This window comes from Lepus europaeus, chromosome X, assembly GCF_033115175.1.
Source record: "Lepus europaeus isolate LE1 chromosome X, mLepTim1.pri, whole genome shotgun sequence".
Taxonomy (NCBI): domain Eukaryota; kingdom Metazoa; phylum Chordata; class Mammalia; order Lagomorpha; family Leporidae; genus Lepus; species Lepus europaeus.
Genome location: NC_084850.1, coordinates 48,108,647 through 48,125,537, shown reverse-complemented (window position 1 = coordinate 48,125,537; position 16,891 = coordinate 48,108,647). Strand labels below are relative to the sequence as shown.

Sequence of the window (16,891 nt, the reverse complement as noted above, 5' to 3'; positions counted from 1 at the left end):
CATGGGATGCTAGCACTGCAGGCAGTGGCCTCACCTGCTACACCACAGCACCAGCCCCATATGTCATTTTCTAAGTTTCTTATTTATATCTTTTGACCACTTTTCTGTCAGGATTTATTTTTCTCCTACTACCCCAATTGTTTTTCTTTTCTTTTTCCTAGAAACCTTTTATTTAGGGAATATAAACTTCATGCTTTTGATAAATACAACTTTAAGAATATAGTGATTCTTCCTACTGTACCCACCCTTCTATCCACAATCCCCCTCCTCACTCTCCTATTCCTTCTTAATTTTTACTAAGATCGATTTTCAATTAACTTTATACACATACAATGAAATCAGTAAAGAGTTCAACAAATTGTATGGAAAAAAAACTGTTCCTCAAATGTCCATACAAAATCATTGCATCTCGAAATGTTAATTTCACTTCTATAGATTACCTATGAGGTGTTCTATTAGTTATCACTAATCAGGGAGAACATATGGTATTTATCCTTTTAAGACTGGCTGGCTTATTTCACTAAGTGTGATGTTTTCCAATTTCATCTATTTTGTTGAAAACAATAGGATTTTTTTTTACCACTCTGTAGTATTTCATGGAGTATATATCCCAAAATTTGTTTATCTAGTATTCAGTTGATGGGCATTTGGGCTGATTCCATATGTTAGCTATTGTGAATTGAGCTGCAATAAACATGGTGGTACAGATAATTCTTTCATATGCTGATTTCATTTCCCTTGGGTAAATTCCCAGGAGTGGAATGACTGGGTCATATGGGCTCTGGGTTCGAGTCCCAGCTGTTCCACTTCCAATCCAGCTCTCTGCTGTGGCCTAGGAGGGCAGTAGAGGATGGCCCAAATCCTTGGGCCCCTGCACCCACGTAGGAGACCCAGAGGAAGCTCCTGGCTCCTGGATTCTCATTGGTACAGCTCTGGCTGTTGCAGCCAATTGGGAAGTGAACTGGCACCCATATGGGATGCCGGTGCTGCAGGAGGAGTTTTAGCCTACTACGCCACAGGGCTGGCCCCTCCATATAATTTTTTAAATAAAAAATAAGTTTCTCTTGGAACCAAGAATTTTTAAATGTGTGCATAGTTTTGTAACTGATACATAAAATGTATGTTTATGGGGTACCAAGTGAGGTTTTGATACATATATATGTTATATAATTTCCAATCTTAGTAACACATCATTTAACATTTCTTTATGGTAGAAACATTCCAAATCCTTTCTTCTAGTTTTTTTTAGAGGAATACAGTACATTATCAATATATACTCACCTTGCTGTGCAATAGCACACCAGAACCTTTTACTCCTGTTTAGCTATAACTTAGCACTCTTCATTCAACCTTTCCCCATTTTTCCCTACCCCCTACTCTCCATGGCTTCCGGTCACCACCACTCTAATTTCTATGAGATCAAATTTTTTAGACTCCATATATGAGTGAGATCGTGGGGTACTTGTCTTTCTGTGCTTGGTTATTTCACTTAACATAATGACTTCCAGTTCTATTCATGTTGTTGCATATTATAAGATTTCATCCTTTTTTATGGCTGAATAATATTTGCTTGTGTATATGCACTTATCCATTCATCAATTGGTAGACAGGTTATTTCTGTTTCTTGCCTGTTATGACTAGTGCTGCAAGTAAAAAATGAGCAGTAGATCTTGACAGATGTTTCTCAAGAGAAGATAGGCAAATGGCCAACAGGTGCATGAAAAATTTATCACTAATCATAAGGGAAATGAGAATAAAAAACCACAATGAGAGATCACCCCTACTCTTCTAAAGACAAAAAATAACAAGTATTAACAAGGATGTGAAGAAAAGGAAACCCTTGCACACTGTTGGTAGAAATGTAACTTAGTACAGCCATCATGGAAAAAACAGTATGGAGGTTCCTCACAAAATTAAAAATAGAACTAACATATGATCCAGCAATCCCACTACTGGGTATATATCCAAGGGAAATGAAATCACTCTGTCAAAGAGACATCTGCTGTCTCATGTTTATTGCAGCACTATCCGTATAAATGTTAAAGTAAGTTTATCTATTTCAATAAAAACAGTCTGCTGGGATTTCCATAGGGATTACATTGAATATGTAGAATAATTTGTAGAGAATTTCTATCTTAACAACACTGAATCTTTCAATCCATGGACATAGATATATTCTCCATTTATTTAAGTATCCTTTAGTTTCTTCTAGCAGTATTTTGTAGTTTTCAGTGTATAGGTTTTATGCTTCATTTGTTAAGTTTATTCTTCAGTGCTTAAATTCTTTTTCATAGTACTACAAATGGAACTTTTACTTTGATATTGCTCAGTACAATTATTTTTAATAAGGTCAAAAATGTATGTCATTTTTCTCCCAACATTAAACTACTAGTAGTATTTACTTCTAGTATGATATATAATTTAATACGTTGGCAGGAACCAATCACTGATACTTAACATAGGACCAGAATTCTGGGTAGTAAGTGCTCTAGGAACAATTTTGCCCTTAAGGAGTGACAGTCCTAAAAATTTTAAAGTATGTTAATACAGAAAGAGTCCTGGGAATTCAATTAGAATATATGATAAAATGTTTATTATAAGATACTTAATAATGCTGACTTGTTTTTCTCAATGTTTTATTGATTTTTTAAAAATTGTTATAAATGTACTCCTTTGTATTTACTATGTATCAATCAGTAAATTTGCAAATTGTGTTTATTTTGACACTTCTGGTCTCAAGATAATGGTTTGTTGTAGTACTCATTTGTGCTTCTGTCACAATAAAAAATGTTATTTAGGGAGAAAATAGCACCCTGCAGTTAGTTATTATAACAAAAAGGAGATTTATTTTGCCAGGCTTAACACACACTGTTTTTCTAGCCTTTTAGTAGACAACCATCATTTAAATAATTTATGTGTAAAGCATGATCTTACAGAATGTCTATATGTTATGTTAGAATGAGGTATTATACTATAAAAACTGAGTAACATTAGGGTTTTTCCAATTGACTAAAATTTAACATACATTGTTTAATTTGAATTTTTTCTCATAAACTTTTGCTTTCTTTTTGAATACCAGCTATTGCCTATCCACTTGTAAGCATTAATGAACACTAAAATAAATGGCCAAGTTTATTTTTGCATGGCAGTAGACTTAGATTATCATGCTTACTTCAACAATTTATTTTTACTAGCATAATTGACAGATGTTTCTCAAGAGAAGATAGGCAAATGGCCAACAGGTGCAGGAAAAATTTATCACTAATCATAAGGGAAATGAGAATAAAAAACCACAATGAGATATCACCCATTTTTATAAAAAATGGCATTTTTATAAATGCCATATTTTATAAAAAATGGCATTTTATGGTGCTCTGCCCTGAACAAATTCAAGAACCACCAAGTTAAATAAGTCATTTAAAAGGAACAGAAATGTAAATATACACAATTTTTACTCATTTGCTTGTAGGTAGCCAAGACCCACCAAAGTCTATACCCTCAATTTAATGACCACTCTATTAGGATGTGATGAGTTTTAAAAAGCAGTTAATACTTCTCTCTAATAAAACATAAATGTCAAGTAGACTGTTAGTTGCCTAAATTCTAGAGAGTAGATAAAAATAGTCTTGTCCATTATTTTCATAATTTCCAACCAAATAGATGATTTTTTCTAAAACTTAAAACTATTACAATTGATATATACATTTCTATGTATTCTATGTTGAAGTGAGAATGTAAGTTATTATGTTCCTGGAATATTTTGACCTCAGAATAATGACTGTGTGACTTTCCCCCCCATAGGAACAATGCAGAGGAGGATAGAAAAGATAACATGGATCTTCAAGTATTGTCATGACAAGCAGTAGAAATGCAACATCAAGATTAATTTTGACTGAATGATATCTTCAGCATGTTTTTGGATTATTTGTGAACTATTAATTCTACTTATGTCAAATAGAGTAGTATTTACAGCTACTATTTAATCTTTTATTGCAGTGAAATGTACTGTGTTTTATATTTCAGTTAAATATTGTGCTGTTGAGAATTACACTGTAGTTTAGCTTTAATAAATCAAAGCTGTATTTGCCCCCTTTTCCAATCTGCAACTTATTAGATGTTAATCCTGTATGTGTAATTTATGTCTTACTCGCCTCAGTTCCACATCGCACCATGAATACACATCTTCCTTCTCACTTTAACTGAATTGTAGAGAGATGTTTTCCAAATAGTATGTGCCAGTAATCTTTACTGTGTGTTTGTTACACCAAATGCATAGTGCTAGTTACTGTAAAGTCTATCTCTTCAAAGAAACTTACTGTCCAGTTTGAGGTATAAGTAATCCCATCTGTATAAAAACAATCTTGACAATATGAAGAAGTATGTTTTGAATCAAATAAAGTGTGTTAATAGAAACTCAATCCCATCTGTATAAAAACAATCTTGACAATATGAAGAAGTATGTTTTGAATCAAATAAAGTGTGTTAATAGAAACTCAATCCCATCTGTATAAAAACAATCTTGACAATATGAAGAAGTATGTTTTGAATCAAATAAAGTGTGTTAATAGAAACTCAGTGAAGGCTGGGGCCAGTGAAGGCTGGGGCCAGCGCTGTGGTGTAGCAGGTAAAGCCGCCACAGGCCTGTGGCGCCGGCATCCCATATAGGTGCCGGTTCGAGTCCCAGCTGCTCCACTTCCAGTCCAGCTCTCTGCTGTGGCCTGGGAAAGCAGTAGAGGATGGCTCAAGTCCTTGGGCCCCTGCACCCATGTGGGAGACCTGGAAGAAGCTCCTGGCTTCTGATCGGCTCAGCTCCAGCTGTCGCAAACAATTGGGAAGTGAACAAGCAGATGAAAGACCTCTCTCTCTCTCCTTCTCTCTCTCTCTCTCTCTCTCTCTCTCTCTCTCTCTCTCTGCCTCTCCTTCTCTCTGTGTAACTCTGACTTTCAAATAAATAAATAAAATCTTTAAAAAAAAAGAAACTCAGTGAAAGGCAGAAAAGTTATGGCAGATTCAGGATATGAATTAGGTTTGAGCAATTCAGTTATTTTTGATGGGCTGATATCCTGGTGTTCTACTTCGTTTCAGCATGTGATTTATAGTTTTTGGTTTTTGTGTATTGTTCATTTATTTGTTTTTTTAAAGCCTTGTTCTTAACTTTGAAACAGTCTGATCTCTTGTATTTTCTTGTTTTACCTAAGTCACAGATGTGTTGTTCCAAAATTAAAGCCAAAATAAACCACCTAAATGTGTTGAAGTGACTAGACCTTATTTGCTTATTGTTACTGAGCTGAATTTTTGTTGTACTGACTGTAGATGACCATCATGAGGGGTATACACTACAGAACGAAAATGTATTTGAAATGAGTATTAGTTATGAGTGAAAAAATATCAGAACTACATGTCTTCTTTCTCCTATCAAAACTTTTCTGAAAAGTAGCTTCTTATCAGATGGGTTTTTGTAACCACTCAAAATTATAGAATATGAAAATAATCCAGAGACCATTTAATCTTGTGGATGGTTTCTGTAGGTAAGCATAACTTTTGAGTATAACCTTGAGTAAGCTCTAATATTTAAGTTTGATATTTTCAAAAATTTTTGCTTGTTTATTTTGATTTATTTAAAAGGCAGAGAAACAGAGAAAGAGAGAGGGAGGGAGAAAGAGAGAGAACTAACCAGAGACAGAGATCTTCCATCCAATGGTTCACTCCCCAACGTCCACAACAACTGGGGATACCCGGTAAGGCCAAAGCCAGAAGCCCAGAACACCATCTGGGTCTTCCTCGTGGATGGCAGGGACCCAAGTACTAGAGCCATCACCTGCTGCCTCCCTAGTGTGTGCATTAGCAGGAAGCTGGAATTGAAATGGAGCTGGGACTATAAACAAAGGCACTTCAATATGGGATATGGTTGCCCTGGGCAATGTTTTAACTACTGTGCCAAATGCCTGCCCTCAAGTTGAGTATTATTATTGTTATACTCTAAAGACATTTTTCCCAGTGTTTTTGGAGGGTCAAATCTTGTAGAGTAACCTGTAGTATAAATTATGTTCCACAATGAGTAAAGAGAGCATAGTGCTTTTAGAGGATATACTGGTTCTAAGCTTGTGCCTGCCTAATTAATTGGACAGATAATTTCCTCTTGGGCATTATCTTTTGTCTATAAAATGAAAGACCATATTAGAGTTGTTCCAACTGTTTTATGAGGAGAAAACTACTTTTCATTTCACTGAACTTTTGAGATTCTTAAGTAAAATAAAGAGAAAAGGCTTTAGTAATGCTGTACTACCTTACTGTTATACTGTCTTCCCTGGGCGTTCCAGTATTTTGTCGAGTATATAGCAGGTGCTAAAGGATGGCAGGTGGCTTCTGGATTAAGATTTACTAGGAGGTCTTAATATATTATCTAGAATCTGGAGCCTTGAACTAAATCATCTATAAAGTTCTTTCTGACTCTGGTTCTAACATGTGTCTTTAAGACATGGCATTGTTGAACAAATATTAATTAAAAAGATTAAAAATAACCTATTTTGCCAGTAATGACAAGGCAATATTTAGGTTAGGTATGGAGCGTTAAGTCCTCCTAACCATTGTTAACCAGCTAAGTGGCTGAAATAGAATTCTTAAATTTGTAATGTTGACACTTTCTCAGTGCTTATCTATTTTTTTATCCTTTGGAAAAGATGCTATATTTATTCTCTCTGTAACAGCACTTAAGCCTTCTCATTTGGGAAATTTGAAAGACATGCACAGTTGTTTACTCTTAATATTAGATGATGAGTCGATTCAAGAGAAGATTTTTGGTTTTGACAACTTCTTCCATATCTTGGAATTATAATTGCTTCATAATGTATTCATCACAAGTGTGCTGCAAACCAAGCACCTAAAAAGGACAAACCTTGAAAATGTGTCTATATTAAGGAGAAACTTCTTTTGGAGAAGCTTCTTGCTTAATTAAACTAACCTTGTTAAATTGTCAAAAAGACAAATGAGACATATTTTTCAGTTTGTCATAAATTCTTTTAGGAATAAAATTGTAAAATTACTTCATGGTAAGATCTCTGCTCATGAATAACATCTTGAGATCCCAAAGCTTTTAATACATGATCTGATTTCCTCTTGAGGTGGGGAGAAGAATACAGTGGGAAATGCAATAGCTATTGTTACAAAGTTAATAAGTTTGGAAAAGCTAGGAATAGCCTACTTTTTCTTCTAGTGCAATTTTCTGAAATGTCCCTTGGTGCCTAACAGCGAGGCTTGCTACAGTTGTGCAGAAACGTAAAATACTTCTTTTTAAAAAAAAGATTTATTTATTCATTTGAATGTCAGAGTTACAAAGAGGCAGAGGCAAAGGCAGAGAGACAGAAAGAAAGGGCTTCCATCTGCTGGTTCACTCCCCAGATGGCCACAACAGCCGGAGTTGTGCTGATCCAAAGCCAGGAGCCAGGAGGTTCTTCCCGATCTCCACACCAGTGCAGGGCCCAAGGACTTGGGCCATCTTCTACTGCTTTCCCAGGCTATAGGAGAGAGCTGGATCAGAAGTGAAGCAGCTGGGACTTGAACTGGCTCACATATGGGATGCCGGCACTGCAGGCGGTGTTTTTACCCACTATGCCACAGTGCTGGCCCCAGAATACGTATGACCTTGCTTTCCAGTTACCATACTCAGTATGTATCACTTCCATAGCAATAGACTATGTTTTATTAGGAGTTCTACACAAGTTTGGTGTGATGATTGGTGTAATATTTGTTCCACGCTTTGCCACCTTCCAGAGGACAAACATATTAACAACTTTGATATGCCTTTCCATTTCCTATTGACAAATGTTTTGATTGGACATTTCGGTTGAGCAGCAGAATTCAGCCCCCCCCCCACCACCACACAGGATTCACCTTATGGTGCAAGTATGATTTTGTTTATACTTACATTCAGTCCGTGTTCTGTGCCAAAGTGACAAAATGGTGCATCTTATGTCTGTATTCACTTTTGTGTTTCAAGAGCACAGCCATTTGCATATGACAAATTTTGGGTAACTAATATTTACCATGGTATTTTCTTTTTTTAAGATTTATTTTATATATTTGAAAGAGTTAAAGAGAGAGAGGTAGAGTCAGAGAGAGAGAGAGGTCTTCCATTTGATTGGTTCACTCCCCAAATAACCACAATGGCCAGAGCTGAGCTGATCCTAAGCCAGGAGCCAGGAGCTTCTTCCAGGTCTCCCACACAAGTGCAGGGACTCAAGCACTTGGGCCATCTTCCACTGCCCACTGCTTTCCCAAGCCGTAGCAGAGAGCTGGATCAGAAAAGGAGCAGCAGGGACACAAACTGGCGCCCATATGGGATGCTGGCACTGCAGGCGGGGGCTTTAACCCGCTGCGCCCTGCCATGATATTTTCAATCTGCTGGAAGTTCTCAGGATAGGACACAATGTTTTCCAATAGCTGCTCTTTGATCTTTTTCTTCTAACTTGAGAATGGCAGTACAAATCAACTTGAGTAAGCCTGAACTTACTGAATAACTTTGGCATATTTACTCATAGATGGCCACTTTTTGAGTTTAAAACCATATTTTTGTATAGTCACCCTATTTATCGGATGTAGTCTCCTCATTTTAAAGATTAGGCAGCCAACCTAGATCAGTTAAAGAAACTTAATAGCAAGAAAGGATTAGAAGGCCTTTTTAGTGAGATACTAGCAGAAAACTTCCCGGGTTTGGAAAAGGATAGAGACATCCTAGTATAGGAAGCTCATAGAACTCCCAATAAACATGACCAAAAGAGATACTCACTACAACATGTTGTAATCAAACTCACCACAGTGAAACATAAAGAAAAGATCCTAAAATGTGCAAGAGAGAAACGTCAGATTACTCTCAGAGGATCTCCAAATAGACTCACAGCTGACTTCTCATCAGAAACCTTACAGGCTAGGAGGGAATGGCGAGATATAGCCCAGGCACTAAGAGAGAAAAACTGCCAGCCCAGAATATTATATCCTACAAAGCTCTAATTTTTGAATGAAGGTGAAATAAAGACCTTTCATAGCAAACAGAAATTGAAAGAATTTGTCACCACTCGTCCAGCCCTACAAAAAATGCTTAAAGATGTGCTACACACAGAAACACAGAAACACGGTCATCAATATGAAAGAAGGTAAAGGAAGAAAACCTACCAGTAAAAGATCATGGGAAACTCAAATCATATACTAGAAAATATCTTTGGGAAAATGGCAGGGCAAAGTTACTACTTATCAATAGTCACATTGAATGTTAATGACCTCAACTCTCCAGTTAAAAGGCACAGACTGGCTGAATGGATTAAGGAACAAAACCCATCTAATTTGCTGCCTACAAGAAACACATCTTTCCAACAAAGATGCATGCAGACTGAAAGTGAAAGGTTGGAAAAAGATATTCCATGCCAACAGAAACCAAAAAAAAGCAGGTGTAGCCATATTAATATCAGACAAAATAAACGTTGACACAAAAACTTTTAGGAGAGACAAAGAGGTGCACTATATAATGATCAAGGGATCCATTCAACAGGAAGATGTAACTATTATAAATGTGTATGCACCTAATTACAGGGCACCAGTTTATTTAAAAGATATGTTAAGGGACTTAAAGGGAGACTTAGATTCCAATACAATAGTACAGGGGGACTTCAATACTCCACTCTCAGAAATAGACAGATCATCCAGACAGAAGATCAACAAGGAAACAGAAGGTTTAATCGACACTATTGCCCAAATGGATCTAACAGATATCTACAGAACTTTCAATCCTACATCTAAAGATTTTACATTCTTCTCAGCAGTGCATGGAACCTTCTCTAGGAATTACCACATACTAGGCCATAAAGCAAGTATCAGCAAATTTAAAAGAATTAGAATCATATCATGCAGCTTCTCAGAACACAGCAGAAAAAAGGTGGAAATTAGCAACTCAGGAATCCCTAGAGCACGTGCAAACACATGGAGACTGAACAATATGGTCCTGAATGAACACTGGGTCATAGAAGAAATCAAAAAAGAAATAAAAAAAGTAAATGGAAGTAAATGAGGATAACAACACAACATATCAAAACTTATGGGATACGGCAAAAGCAGTGTTGAGAGGAAAGTTTATAGCAATAGGTGCCTACATCAAGAAATTGGAAAGGCACCAAATAAATGAGCTTTCAACGCATCTCAAGGAACTAGAAAAACTGCAGCAAACCAGACCCAAATCTAGTAGGAGAAGAGAAATGATTAAAAATCAGAGAAGAAATCAACAGGATTGAATAAAAAAAAATACAAAAAATCAGCCAAGCAAAGAGCTGGTTTTTTGAAAAAATAAACAAAATTGACACCCCATTGGCTCAACTAACTAAAAAAGAAGAGAAAAGACACGAATCAATACAATCAGAGATGAAAAAGGAAATGTAACAACAGACACCACAGAAATAAAAAGAATCATCAGAAATTACTACAAGGACTTCTATGCCAGCAAACAGGGAAATCTATCAGAAATGGATAGATTGCTGGACACATGCAATCTACCTAAATTGAATCATGAAGACATAGAAAACCTAAACAGATCCATAACTGAGACAGAAATTGAATCAGTAATGAAGGCCCTCCCAACAAAGAAAAGCCCAGGACCAGATGGATTCACTGCTGAATTCTACCAGACATTTAAAGAAGAACTAACTCCAATTCTCTTCAAACTATTCAGAACAATCGAAAAAGATGGAATCCTCCCAAATTCTTTCTATGAAGCCAGCATCACCTTAATCCCTAAGCCAGAGAAAGATGCAGCATTGAAAGAAAATTACACACCAATATCCCTGATGAACATAGATGCAGAAATCCTCAATAAAATTCTCACCAATAGAATACAACAACACATCAGAAAAATCATCCACCCAGACCAGGTGGGATTTATCCCTGTTAGGCAGGGATGGTTCAATATTCGCAATCAATCAATGTGATACACCACATTAACAGACTGCAGAAGAAAAACCATATGATTCTCTCAATAGACGCAGAGAAAGCATTTGATAAAATACAACAATCTTTCATGATGAAAACCCTACACAAACTGAGTACAGAAGGAACATTCCTCAACACAGTCAAAGCAATATATGAAAAACCCACGGCCAACATCCTATTGAATGGGGAAAAGTTGGAAGCATTTCCGCTGAGATCTGGTACCAGACAGGGATGCCCACTCTCACCACTGCTATTCAATATAGTTCTGGAAGTTTTAGCCAGAGCTATTAGGCAAGAAAAAGAAATTAAAGGGATACAAATTGGGAAGGAAGAACTCAAACTATCCCTCTTTGCAGATGATATGATTCTTTATTTAGGGGACCCAAAGAACTCTACTAAGAGACTACTGGAACTCATCGAAGAGTTTGGCAAAGTAGCAGGATATAAAATCAATGCACAAAAATCAACAGCCTTTGTATACACAGGCAATGCCACGGCTGAGGAAGAACTTCTAAGATCAATCCCATTCACAATAGCTACAAAAACAATCAAATACCTTGGAATAAACTTAACCAAGGGCGTTAAAGATCTCTACGATGAAAATTACAAAACCTTAAAGAAAGAAATAGAAGAGGGTACCAAAAAATGGAGAAATCTTCCATGCTCATGGATTGGAAGAATCAACATCATCAAAATGTCCATTCTCCCAAAAGCAATTTATACATTCAATGTGATACCAATCAATATACCAAAGACATTCTTCACAGATCTAGAAAAAATGATGCTGACATTCATATGGAGACGCAAGAGACCTCGAATAGCTAAAGCAATTTTGTACAACAAAAGCAAAGCCTGAGGCATCACAATACCAGATTTCAGGACATACTACAGGGCAGTTGTAATCAAAACAGCATGGTATTGGTACAGAAACAGATGGATAGACCAATGGAACAGAATAGAAACACCAGAAATCAACCCAAACATCCACAGCCAACTTATATTTGATCAAGGATCTAAAACCAATTCCTAGAGCAAGGATAGTCTATTCAATAAATGGTGCTGGGAAAATTGGATTTCCACGTGCAGAAGCATGAAGCAAGACCCCTACCTTATACCTTACACAAAAACCCACTCAACATGGATTAAAGACCTAAATCTATGACCCGACACCATCAAATTATTAGAGAGCATTGGAGAAACCCCACAAGATATTGGCACTGGTAAAGACTTTTTGGAAAAGACCCCGGAGGCACAGGCAATCAAAGCCAAAATTAACTATTGGGATTGCATCAAATTGAGAAGTTTCTGTACTGCAAGAGAAACAGTCAGGAAAGTTAAGAGGCAACCGACAGAATGGGAAAAAATATTTGCAAACTTTGCTACAGATAAAGGATTAATAACCAGAATCTACAAAGAGATCAAGAAACTCCACAACATCAAAACAAACAACCCACTCAAGAGGTGGGCCAAGGACCTCAACAGACATCTTTCCAAAGAGGAAATCCAGATGGCCAACAAACACATGAAAAAATGTTCAAGATCACTAGCCATCAGGGAAATGCAAATCAAAACCACAATGAGGTTTCACCTCACCCCAGTTAGAATGGCTCACATTCAGAAATCTACCAACAACAGATGCTGGCGAGGATGTGGGGAAAAAGGGACATTAACCCACTGTTGGTGGGAATGCAAACTGGTTAAGCCACTATGGAAGTCAGTCTGGAGATTCCTCAGAAACCTGAATATGACCCTACCATTCAACCCAGCCATCCCACTCCTTGGAATTTACCCAAAGGAAATTAAATTGGCAAACAAAAAAGCGGTCTGCACCTTAATGTTTATTGCAGCTCAATTCACAATAGCTAAGACATGGAATCAACCTAAATGCCCATCAACAGTAGACTGGATAAAGAAATTATGGGATATGTACTCTATAGAATACTATACAGCAGTAAAAAACAATGAAATCTGGTCATTTGCAACAAAATGGAGGAATCTGGAAAACATCATGCTGAGTGAAATAAGCCAATCCCAAAGAGACAAATATCATTTGTTTTCCCTGATCGGTGACAACTAGCTGAGCACCAAAAAGGAAACCTGTTGAAGTGAAATGGACACTATGAGAAACAATGACTTGATCGGCCCTTGTCCTGACTGCTGATGTACTATGTAATACTTTATCCCTTTTAGTATTTTTTTCTGTTTGTTCTACTTAATACTATTGGTTGAATTCTGTAATTAATACACAATTATTCTTAAGTGTTGAAACTTAACTGAAAAGTGATCCCTGTTAAATATAATAGTGGGAATAAGAGAAGGAAGAGATGTACAATTTGGGACATGCTCAATCAGACTTGCCCCAAATGGTGGCGTTAGATACATACCAGGGGATTCCAATTCAATCCCATCAAGATGGCATGTACCAATGCCATCTCACTAGTCCAAGTGATCAATTTCTTTTCACAATTGATCATAATGATAGGACTAAGAGTCAAAGTGATCACATAAATAAGACTAGTGTCTGCAAATACTAACTGATAGAATAAAAACGGGAGAGAACAATCCAACATGGGTAGTGGGATACACAGCAGACTCAGAATAGCGTATGTCCTAAACAGCACTCTGGCCTCAGAATCAGCCCTTAAGGCATTCAGATCCGGCTGAAAAGCCCATGTGAGTATTTCAGGCATGGAAAGCCAAGACACTCTGGCCAAAAAAAAAAATGACCTAAATGAAAGATCTCTGCGAGTGAGATCCCAGTGGAAAGTACAGGTCATCAAAGAAGGAGGTACCTTTCTCTGAAGGGAGGAGAGAACTTCCACTTTGACTATGACCTTGTCTAAATATGATCAGAGTTGGTGAACTCAAAAGACTTCCACAGCCTTGGCAACTCATGACAAGAGCCTAGGGTGATTACTGATGCCATAAACAAGAGTATCAATTTGTTAAGTCAACAACAGGAGTCACCATGCACTTACTCCTCATGTAGGATCTCTGTCCTTAATGTGCTGTACATTGTGATTTAATGCTATAACTAGTATCAAACAGTATTTTTCACTTTGTGTTTCTGTGTGGGTGTAAACTGTTGAAATCTTTACTTAATATATACTAAACTGATCTTCTGTATATAAAGAGAATTGAAAATGAATCTTGATGTGAATGGAAGGGGAGAGAGAGCGGGGAGTAGGTGGGAGGGAAGTTATGGGGGGAAGCCATTGTAATTCATAAGCTGTACTTTGGAAATTATATTCATTAAAGGTTAAAAAAATAGTCTAGTAACGTGCCAGAGCAAAATGTCAAGTCTAGATGGCTTCCAAATCCTACCATGCTGTATTGTTGATAACTTTAAACTTCGGCCAGAGCTGTGGCATAGTAGGCTAAGCCTCTGCCTGCAGCACCGGCATCCCATATGGGCACCCATTAGTGCTAGCTGCACCTCTTCTGATCCAGCTCTCTGCTAATGGCCTTGGAAAGCAGTGGAAGATGGCCCAAATGCTCAAGCCCCTGTACAAACGTGGGAAACCTAGAAGCCCGGGCTCCTGGCTTTGGATCAGCACAACTCCAGCCATTGCAGCCATTTGGGGAGTGAACCAGCAGACGGAAGACTTCTCTATCTGCCTGTCCCTCTTTCTGTCTGTAACTCTGCCTCTCACATAAATAATCTTAAAAAAAAAAAACCTTAGAACTGAGATTTGAATCCAAGAAATGTTATTCTCCCATCCACCTAACCTACACTTTTGTTTTGTTTTGTTTTGTTTTGTTTTGTTTGGCTTTTTGTGATACAAGATTTTTTTAAATTATGAAACAATTCAGTAGGTAATATTGTCATGTGGTTCAAAATTCAGAGGGCACAAAAAAGATACACAGTGAACAGTTCTTCCTGCCTTTGTCCCTTAGTCATCCAGTTTCCCTTCCTAGAGGCATTCACCTACCGTTGAATGTTCTAGAGATATTTCATGTGTGGACAAATATTCCCCCTCTCCCTCTCGATCTGTAGCTCTGACTTTGAAATAAATTAATAAATCTTAAAGCATTCTCCCTTTTGATACCCAAATAGAGGTATACTATATACATTATATGGAAATTGTATTGCACCAAATATATTTTGGAGATTTTCAATAGCAGTCCGTAGAGAACTTTGTAATATTTGTAACTGCTGTGTAACATATTCTTGGGTATTATTTTCCAATATTTTGTTATAAACAATGTTGCAATGAATGGTAATGTATATGAGGTACTGAGGATAGTATTCATAGATACTGAATTGCTACTTTAAAGGGAACATTCATGTATGATTTCAGTAGTGAACTCAAATTGTCCTTCACAGAAGTTTTACCAGGTTATGTTCCAACCAGCAATGTATTGAGAGTGCCTATTTCTCCACAATCTCCACAAATAAGCAGACTATCTAACTTTTGTATCTTTCACAGTCTGGTAAGTGATAAGTCTTATTTTAGTGTAATTTTTAAAGTTAAACTTTATTTGAGGCTGGTGCTGTGGTGTAGCAGGTTTAGCTCTGCCTGCAATGCTGGCAGACCCATACTGGTGCCAGTTTGAGTCCCGGCTGCTTCACCTCTGATCTAGCTCCCTGCTAATGTGCCTGGGACAGCAGTAAAGTATGGCCCAACTCTTTGTGCCCATGCACCCACACGAGACACCCAGATGCAGCTCCTGGCTCCTGGCTTTGGCCTGACCCAGCCCCTGTAGTTGCAGCCATTTGGAGAATGAACCAGTGGATGGAAGATCTCTTCTCTCTACTTCTCTCTCTCTCTCTCTCTCTCTCTCTCTCTCTCTCTCTCTCTCTGTAGCTCTGCCTATCAAATTAATAAATCTTTAAAAAATTTAAACTTTATCTTTGTTTTTGAGAGCTTCAGAAAAGTTGCATACTGCATAGTGCTATATATCCATCCAGTTTACCTTAGTATTAACATCTTACATAATTGGTGCATTCATCACAGCTAATAACTCTTATTAACTAAAGTGCATTATTTATCACAATTTCTTAGTTTTTACAGAATGCCCTTTTTCTGTTTCAAGATCCTATCCAGGATATCACATTACATTTAGTAATCATGTCTCCTTTGGTTCCTCATGGCTGTGACAAAATCTTGGGTTTTCTTGCTTTGGATGACCTGGGTAGTTTTCAGGAGTACTAGTCTGTTTACTATTAAATTTCCATCTCACTTTTAAGTGAGATTGAACTTTTTTTTCTTATAAAGACATTTATACTTCCATTACTGGGAACTAAGAGCCAATGCTTTTAGCCACTTATACTATACCTCTCTCTTGATTCATTATAATTACAAATAAAACATTCATGAGTTTGAATATATACAGATTTCGGATTTTGAACTGACTGAACTCAGAAGTCTTACAGATGTAGAACTGTTAGTGCAAGTGACATGGGTGGACTTTCATCTCATCTAGGAGGACTAGTGGCTTTATTGAGAATCGAGAAGACCAAGGTGACTTCTGGTTTAGGAGCTGGATATTTTGAGTGTTTTCTTTAACTCATATGAGAAATATTCGGACCAGTTACCATGTAGCAGTCACTCAACACCTGTTTTCCCTTTCTGTTTCTCTGGTACTACATTTCCCAGAGTTCCACGCTCCACCACAATTCCCCCTTAGAGTCTGCCGCTAAGAGTTCTGGGACTTGAGGTCCGCGGCCTATTCGCCCATTCACCCAAGTTAGCGATAGGGGCCTGTGGAAGCATGAAGAGGTAAGGGCTTGTCGGAGGAGCAGGTGGCAAGGGGACCTCTGTTCTACCTTTGACTTTGAAAATGGCTGTTACCGCTTTCTGTTTGGAAGGTGTCAGGTTCTCAGGATGCGATTTCTTGTAAGCGGGAAGTCCAATGCGGAGGTGGGGGTGGGGGGGCAGACGGACTGGCCTGCGGGGCGAAGTTCAGGAAGGGCCGGTGC

At 37.6% G+C, this 16,891-nt stretch overlaps 2 protein-coding genes across 8 annotated transcripts in view; both read left to right on the top strand.

Annotated features, from left to right (window-relative positions):
* NUP62CL (nucleoporin 62 C-terminal like) overlaps nucleotides 1-5,251 on the top strand; it is an 88,408-nt gene extending 83,157 nt beyond the window's left edge. For both annotated transcript variants that reach the window (XM_062183938.1, XM_062183937.1), the window contains one exon: nucleotides 3,802-5,251. In XM_062183938.1, the coding sequence (XP_062039922.1) occupies nucleotides 3,802-3,822 (21 nt within the window). In that variant the 3' untranslated portion in view covers nucleotides 3,823-5,251. The remainder of the gene's footprint in view (nucleotides 1-3,801) is intronic.
* Nucleotides 5,252-16,634: 11,383 nt separating this feature from the next.
* The window catches only part of RBM41 (RNA binding motif protein 41), a 123,604-nt gene continuing 123,347 nt past the window's right edge, over nucleotides 16,635-16,891 (top strand). For all 6 annotated transcript variants that reach the window (XM_062182913.1, XM_062182911.1, XM_062182912.1 and 3 more), the window contains exon 1: nucleotides 16,635-16,691. In XM_062182913.1, coding sequence (XP_062038897.1) covers nucleotides 16,684-16,691 — 8 coding nt within the window. In that variant the 5' untranslated portion in view covers nucleotides 16,635-16,683. The remainder of the gene's footprint in view (nucleotides 16,692-16,891) is intronic.